The sequence below is a fragment of the Mastigoproctus giganteus genome, chromosome 8 (genome assembly GCF_048544385.1).
Source record: "Mastigoproctus giganteus isolate SK-2022 chromosome 8, ASM4854438v1, whole genome shotgun sequence".
In the NCBI taxonomy this organism is placed as follows: Eukaryota; Metazoa; Arthropoda; class Arachnida; order Uropygi; family Thelyphonidae; genus Mastigoproctus; species Mastigoproctus giganteus.
Window position 1 is genome coordinate 91290648 of NC_143582.1, and position 8153 is coordinate 91298800.

At 34.8% G+C, this 8153-nt stretch overlaps 1 protein-coding gene across 4 annotated transcripts in view; it reads left to right on the forward strand.

Moving 5' to 3' along the window:
• LOC150081714 (protein strawberry notch homolog 1-like) overlaps positions 1-6069 on the forward strand; it is a 374252-nt gene extending 368183 nt beyond the window's left edge. For all 4 annotated transcript variants that reach the window (XM_090378820.1, XM_090378821.1, XM_090378819.1 and 1 more), the window contains exons 28-29: positions 1707-1942; positions 5770-6069. In XM_090378820.1, coding sequence (XP_090234946.1) covers positions 1707-1942; positions 5770-5855 — 322 coding nt within the window. In that variant the 3' untranslated portion in view covers positions 5856-6069. The remainder of the gene's footprint in view (positions 1-1706; positions 1943-5769) is intronic.
• The last annotated feature ends 2084 nt before the right edge of the window (positions 6070-8153 follow it).

Here is an 8153-nt window from a genome sequence, read left to right on the forward strand (position 1 = left end):
GCAGTCATCAGGGTGAGCTACTGCAACAAGATGTAGGAAAATTGGGTCAGTTAGGTCAGTAGGCTGAGAAATGACAGTTGACGTTTAACATTGACAAATGCAAGGTACTGCATATGGGTAGTAGTAATCCCAGATTAACATACCAACTTTGGTACCACACTCAGGGTAGTGGGAAATGAAAAAGAAATGGAATTAATTGTGTAGTCAGATATGAAGTTCTCTAATCAGTGCGGACAGATTTCCAGGACACCTCATTGGGTTTTGTCAATGAAGTGTAGAAACTTTGCTAACAGAGATAAGGTGATTATCCCTTTGTACAAGGCCATGGTTCGGCTGCATCTTGAATACTTATTAGAGGTTTGGAGGTCTTACTTTAAATAGGATGTAGATCTGCTGGAACAGGTCTACATCCTATTTAAAGAAGGGCAGTCAGATTGGTGAAGGGAACAAGAGGGTGCCCTTGCCAAGAAAAGCTTCAGTTCTGCAAATCGCAGCATCTGAAGACTAATCACCTGTGGAGGAGATCTGATTGAGTTGTTTAAGGTGTTAAATGGACTGAGTAAGCTAAATGTTGATGGCATTCTTCCTCTTGCTGAGACTACACACATGAAGTGGCATAAATTCAAGTTGTGGAAGGATGGTTGTGGGATAAATGTACAGAAGTTTGCCTTCAGCCAACAGGTGGATGATTGGTTGAACAAATTTCCATCTGTTGTGGAAGTGGGTGGTTTGAATAAGTTCAAGGAAGAACTAGACAAATTCTTGGAAGGGGTGGATGGGTAAATTTTGTAGGGTTTTTTTTTTTTTTTTTTTTTTTGCTGATGCTATATAAGCTTGTTTTCTTGCATCATTTGCCACTAAATTCAAGGAAGAACTAGACATGCATTTAGAGGGGGTGAATAAGTATTACGTAAAGTGCTGGGTTTTTTTTTTTTTTTTTTTGTTTACCTCTTTGGCCTATGCTACCTCAAGTTATGATTCTAGGTTTCAGTAGGTAGGGGTGACTTCAAATACTACCTCAAATCACTGAATGCCATATGATAATAGTTGTTTGTCAGGAAATGATCCCATTCAGTGGAATCTGGACCTTGCCTGACCAACAAGATCATCAAAAGCAAGGTATGTATTTGACCATCTACGTACACGCTATTTCCAGGTTTAAACTTGGAATTCAAGAGGAAATAAATAGAATTCCTGTGTAATGGGAAATATGCAATAAGATTGGAGAAGCGTCTGTGCTTAGATGGAAGTTGCCTTGAAGAAATCTTCAAAAAATAACAGCCTTGTTTTCTGTACTTTTAGGTTGGTATGTTTAATTTCTTAAATAAAGCATTTTGAGTTTGATTTTTTATAATATCCCCTTTTTTTTCCACACCCTGTACTTCTCACTTGAAGTAGTGCTTATTATTTAAAGTGTGTAAAGGAATACCAAGGCAGCTCGTGGTGAAGCACATTCGCAATGTAAGTTCGGTGCACCTAGTAGTGCAAACTTATGTTTGCTCACTCTAATACAATCTCGAGTAAGATTGTGGGGAGATTGTGCCAAACCTTTACAGTAGATGTTAATGAAACATTACTAAAGTTATTTCTTTTAGATGAGTCGGTTATTATTTTACGATATTTTTATAATTTATTATCTTTATTTCATTATATTCTTCCCACACATATTGGTTTTCAGATTTATGTTTCTTGAAATTTATTTTTAGACATGGACAGTGCAAATTAAGAGCTTCTGATCAGATGTGTGAAACTGGCTTAAGAGAGAAAACATATTATGTTCTTAGTGGATCCGTTCTCTCAGTTTGGACACAAGTTGATAGAGCATTATCCTCTCATACTTCTACCTCTGGAAAGTCTGCATATTTATCATGCACAGAGAATGCCTACTATTCGAAATTACAAGTTGTGCGCTTGCGTACTGAAGATAACTTAAGGATTGTTGGTAAGTAAATTTTTGCTTGAATCTGACTTCTGTTTCTTTAACTCCTATTCTCTCCCCCCCCCCTTTGCATTGTGTGTCTGTCTAGTAATTTAGAACAGTTCTGTAGCAAATTAACAAAGTTTTAAATTTAGTATTACTGAGAAAACATGAAAGAAATTCTGTTGTCTCTTGTCTTTGGATCACTTGAGCAAATAAGACATGTGCAATGTGTTTCATCTTATTTGCATTTACAACTAATGTGATGCTACTTATAAATGTACCTCCTTGGTTTTGAATAGTAAGAATATGATATTACAAGGAAGAATTAATAATAATAGTTAAAACTCACCCTGTTTGCAATCTTACAGTGTAGTGTCTGTCTACTTCATATTGCCAAATGGATAATTCATCTCAGTATACAGCAATGGAAAAGAAAAACAACAGCAAAACTACTCTTAGTGTTTTAATCAACAAGCCTGGATCACTTCACCAGAAAACTAATATGTGCGATCAAATACAGATTTTAAAAGGTCAGCAGAACCTTCTCCCATTGTAGAAATGAACATAACCTTAAAAGAAATTCAGAATCACGTGAAACTTGTAGCTATTCAACTATTTCTATAGGAGAAAGCAGTATTCTTGATATGATTATCAGCAGTGATCTTAGTGTATTGATTTAGGACTTATTCAAAGTAACTACTGCCAAAGATTAAAGGGAAGGAATTTGTTCTCACAAAGATGATTATATTACAAACATTTTTAAAGTACAGACATTTTTTTTTTTAAATTCTTTTCATTGTGACTAATAATGTTAAAAAATGTAAATGCCAAATAGAAAGTGTTTATAGATGTAATCATATAAGCCACATTTTATACCAACTAAAAGATATGTTCAGTATTTTGAAATAAAATGGATATCAACTGAACTGATAGGTTTAGTGGCAGTTAAGAAAAGTAAATGGGATGATTATAAATTGTCAAGTGATGTAGACACCTATATCAAGTATAAATTAGTTTGTAATCAAATTACTCAGGGAGTTGTTACTCAGGCATGTTAAGCAGATTATGGGACATCTTTGGCTAAGATGTTCCATAAAGAATAGTAGTCAAGAATTCTTTGCTTAAAACTAGAAGGAAAGGCAGAATCAAATTGGTCCACTTCATGTCAATAGCATAACTATTGACGACACTCTACAGGTTGCTGACAAATTGAATAAATATTTTGCATCTGCATTTATACATGGTTTTTAGAGAGTGGGATAGCAGACTTCTATGTGACGTCGAGTGGGAGCTAAATAATTTTATATATAAAAAGGAGCTAAGAAAAAAAATAAGAGTTGCAGCCAAAAGTGGACTGGGCACCTGGGGCTGACAGAATCCATCTAATTATATAAAAAGTAGCAGCAGCAAAGAGGTAATCAAACCTTTAGCCATAATGTCTGAGCATCTTGGATTCAGAAAATTCCTTCACAGATTGGATATATACAAATGTGTCTCCTAGAAGTGGTAATTCAATTGGTGAATTGAGTAACTGTGGACAGAGAAACCTGTAAGTTAGACTTCTGTGCCAATGAAAATGAGGAAGTCAGTGATGAAAGTCATCTTGATAGGAACAGAGTTATAAAATAATCACACCATAGATTTGTTAAAAGAAGTCATGCCTGACCAATCTCACTATCTACTGTGAGGTCTTAATTTTCCAGAGACAGAACATGATTATATCTCAAAGACTACTGTAGGAAAAAAGGCATTGTTATATCACCAATCTAATGCACCATATTAATTAGCTTGCTGTATTAGTATGTCACAGGTATTGGAGACCTTGCACATCAACAAATGAACTTGTGTCCTATTTTAGCATTATTTGGGCCAAACATCAAATAAGAATTCAAGACATTCAAGAATTCTCCAATCGAAATGTCGTATGATAAATGCCAAGCACAAAGAAATTGCATAAAAATATTATGAAATGTCTCTCCCTCCCCCCATGTTTTTATCAGCAGGTCATATGAAAAGCAAAACCATTGAATTTACGACATTATATCAATTTTATATGAAGCAAGATGCCACAGTGCATACAAAACCAAAATAAGTGAAATTGATGCATTGCAGAAAACAGTTTGCTTTTGCCGACATACACAGATGAAGTTTTACCATCGTTGGTTTATATCTTCCTTTATAAGTTCCTAGATAAGCTACTGGTTTTTAATACAAATTATCTCCTGAGCCACCTAATCTAAATTTTTTCATCATATTGTTAAATATATTTTTTTTAATCTGTAATATAAGGTTTGAGCCTCATTAGGAATAATACATTCATTGTGATATAAACTAAATTTTAATGCTATTGTAATGTGACATACGAGGCTATTCAATAATGAGACTACATGTGCAGTCGCTGCACCAAACACCACCTGTGAAACAAAGAAACAGTCGTTGACCTTGAACCTTTTCCCAGTTGCTTACCAAGTCAGGTTCCAACATGCTCATTTACTTTGCAGCGAAACAGGTTTTCAATACCTTGTGTTTTTGCTGTTGCCATAAAAATGAGAGAAAAAAAAAAGAATCAAACAATGAATTAACCTCGCCTTTTTAACAAAACTTTGAAAAAAAAATACGAACTGAAAAAAATACAAACTTTGAGTTGTTGCGTCAAGTTACTAGATAAGAAAAAAGTAGGTGCCTCCGTAGCCAGGTGGGAAGGAGCAGCAGTGCATAGCACACGCTTCTTGATTAGCCCGGGGGTCGAGCCCGTCACCACCAAATACGGAGGATGCGGAAAGGTCAGGGAATGACCACCGCATATCCCGGAGCAATATGGCCTTAGTTGCTAATGCTCCAAATAACAAACAAATACTAGATAAGATACTATGTCAAGAGCTTGCATTTGAATGGCATAAAAGATTTTTTTAGAAGGAACAGAGAATGTGAAAGATGATTATTGACCAGGCGATCCAGTATGCATGAAAACCGATGAAAATGTGGACCAGGTTAGGATATTGATTAGAAGTGATCATCATTTAAGCATAGAGTGGTTGTATCAGAACCCAATATGGACAAAGAAACAATTAGACAAATTTTGAATGAAGGTCAGAAAATGAGAAGACACGGAAGTTTGTGAAGCTGTTTTGAAAAAAAAAAAAAAAAAAATGAAGAAGATCCAGACTTTGAGTACTGTAATTACTTGCAATGAAAGTTGGCTGTTCCAGTACAACCCAAAAACTAAAAGACAGTTAATGCAGTGAAAGACAAAACAATCCCCCAGACCAAAAAAAAAAAAAGCAAGAATGTCAAAATCAAAAATGAAAACCATGCTTCTTGTTTTCTTCAATATTAAAGGTATTATTATGTCTCACCAAATCAGATTGTCAATCATATACTACAGTGAAGTTCTGACAGGGTTGTGCGAAAAAAATCGAAGGAAGAGACCTGAATTGTGAAAGGATTGTTGGATGCTCTTTACTCACCAGACCTAGACCCTTGTGAATTTTTTCTCTTCCTAAACTGAAAAGTGTACTTAAGGCTCCCATTTTCAGTCCATTGAAGTCATTCAGAAAAACTCAACCCAAGTGTTAAAAGGGCTTACAGAAGATGACTTCCAGAAATATTTCTGTGCTTGGAAGAAAGAGTGTGTGCAAGCCCAAGGCTGAAGGGGCATAACTTGTAGAAGTATGAAATATTTCATTATATTTATTTGATAGCAACAGTCTCATTATTTGATAGCCACATCTTGTGTAATGCTAGTACTGAAAAAAAGTAAAATAAATGTCATTTGATATTTAACTTAAGTTTCACTATTGAAGTTTTGTCAGTTACAGGTGTTTTTTTTTTTTTTTAATCCCCTTCAGGTACTCTTATTCCAACTGAGCGTGTTGGTCCATTAATTAAAATATTATCCCAAGGTGCAACAAAAGTTTATGAAGAAATGTTTTAAAATTCCATGTGCCAAAGTTTTGAAGTTCGACTATTTATGAATTGAAAATTTAATGCTGTGATATATATATACCGAATCCTGCATACTGCTGTATACAGGTCAGGATCATGTCTGTGATTAACAGGATATTCATATAGTCAATGTAGACTTTCAGTTAGTTTCCAAAGAATCTTAGTTTTTCTGTACTAGAATTTAAAAAAAAAAAGAAGAGAGAAGAGAAAAAATGAGAGAAAACATTACATACCATGAACAGTATGTCAGTAGTAATAACAAAGTCATTGCTTGAGAGTGTACACTGACTTTTATGAGTCCTGTATTATAAATAAAGTATTTATTGTTTCTCCTGTGAATATAATGTGGTGTTTTTAGTAAAAATCATTGTTTACATCATATAGTTCATACATTTGCTTGAAATAAATAGATCTGTATAAAATGTAAAAGTCTCACTTCATAAAATTTCTTGTTATACAAGTTGTAATATTTGTGGTATTCTGTATCATATTGTAATTCTTCCTGCAATAAATACTGTTAGATTTAATTTTTTTTAGTATACATTTTATCAGTAATATTTGAGAAAGTTGAAGCATCCAGCCTGTATTTAATAAGGAGCATCTGAATTTGGGTTACAGGGTAAGTATGTTTAGCAAAATCTCACAAGGATATAAATATGATGTGATAGACAACACGAAATGTAGGATGCTTTGCACATCAACAGATGAACTTATCTCCTGTCTCAGAAGCATTCTTTGGCCAAAGTGTCAAATAAGAATTCAAGACATAACCTCTCAAGTTGGAACAGTTGCATAAAATATTGTGCCTTTTTTACCTCATGATATTAAAAGCAATTTGTGTAGAAACAGAATCTGAGATGCAATCTGAATAAAAATCCTATGGGGGTAAGAACAAATGAATAAAGGAGACACTCAACAAACTCGTGAGTTGTTTGTGATAGCAGTGGGAAACTTATGTTGATACAGTAAAATCTTTTTCAATAAAGTATTGCTTTCAATAAATTTCACATTGCTCACAAAAACTTTCAGTTTTTGTGAGCAATGTGATGTTTTGTAGATTCATACGTACTCCACTGCCTCAAAAATGAATATTTTACACGTGCGTGCACACACACACACAGGGAGTTTTACATATGAATCTATATGAGAATACACCATAGTTTACCCATAAATTCGAACTGTGTATATAGTGTAAAGGCATCATTTCAATTGTATCTAATATTGTGGGTGCCTTCACAACAAGATAGCTGGTATTGCACTACTTCAAATAAATAACACTTCTCTAGTAGAGAAGATTACTGTTATTAATTTTCAGTGGATACCACCACCCAGATGATCGTTTCGAAGATAGTGGGCTTCTTCGGTGGATGGGCAGGTACCCTGGTAATGCAACATGCCATCACAGTTGCGAAGTTATTTCCATAATATGAGAGATGCCAATTAGTGTAGATAATAATATATTAGAAGGTGAAATGCATAAGGCATAATTTCTTATGGGTTTAAGTAATTAACTATATAATATCGGTGTAGATACAACATAGTTTCCCGTAAATTTGAACTATGTATGTAGTGTGAGGGCATCGTTTTAACTTTGCAACTGTAATGGCATGTTGAGTTACCAGAGTACCTGCCTACCCACTGATGATGAAGCCCACTAGCTTCGAAATGGGTGGTGATATCCACTGAAAATAAATAACAGTAGTCTTCTCTACTAGAGAAGCATTATTTATTTGAAGTTTATATGAGATACAATTAAAATGATGCCTTTGCACTACGTGTGTAGTTCAAATTTATGGGTAAACTATGGTGTATCTACACAGATATTATATAGTTTTTCAACCACTTTCTTCATCACAAATGATTGAAGGTGAGATGCTTGCATTACAGTTCAGTGCAGCATGTCTACTCCAAACATCACAAGAACAATCAGATAATACTACAGATAAGATTAGGAGAGGCACATAAACAAACAACTGAAGTAAACATGATCAGCAGACCAATCATGATGCATCCCTCGAAAGCCTGGTTTGTTTGGTGGGTTACAGTGTCTGCTGCTTGTTGCCCTACGCACATGTACTGCAATCCACTGTCAACCACCTTACTGTGGTTAACAGCGGATTGTTGGATCTGGTCTGTGCCAGCACTCTAATGTAAAATGCTTCCATGCATAGCATGTGAATACAATGTTTACCAGATGTTAAAATACCTTTTTGGAGAAATCCCATCCATGGTCTTCCTCTTGCAAGTGAAATGCAGGGTTCAAGACCACTGTGTTGGTTTTATCATT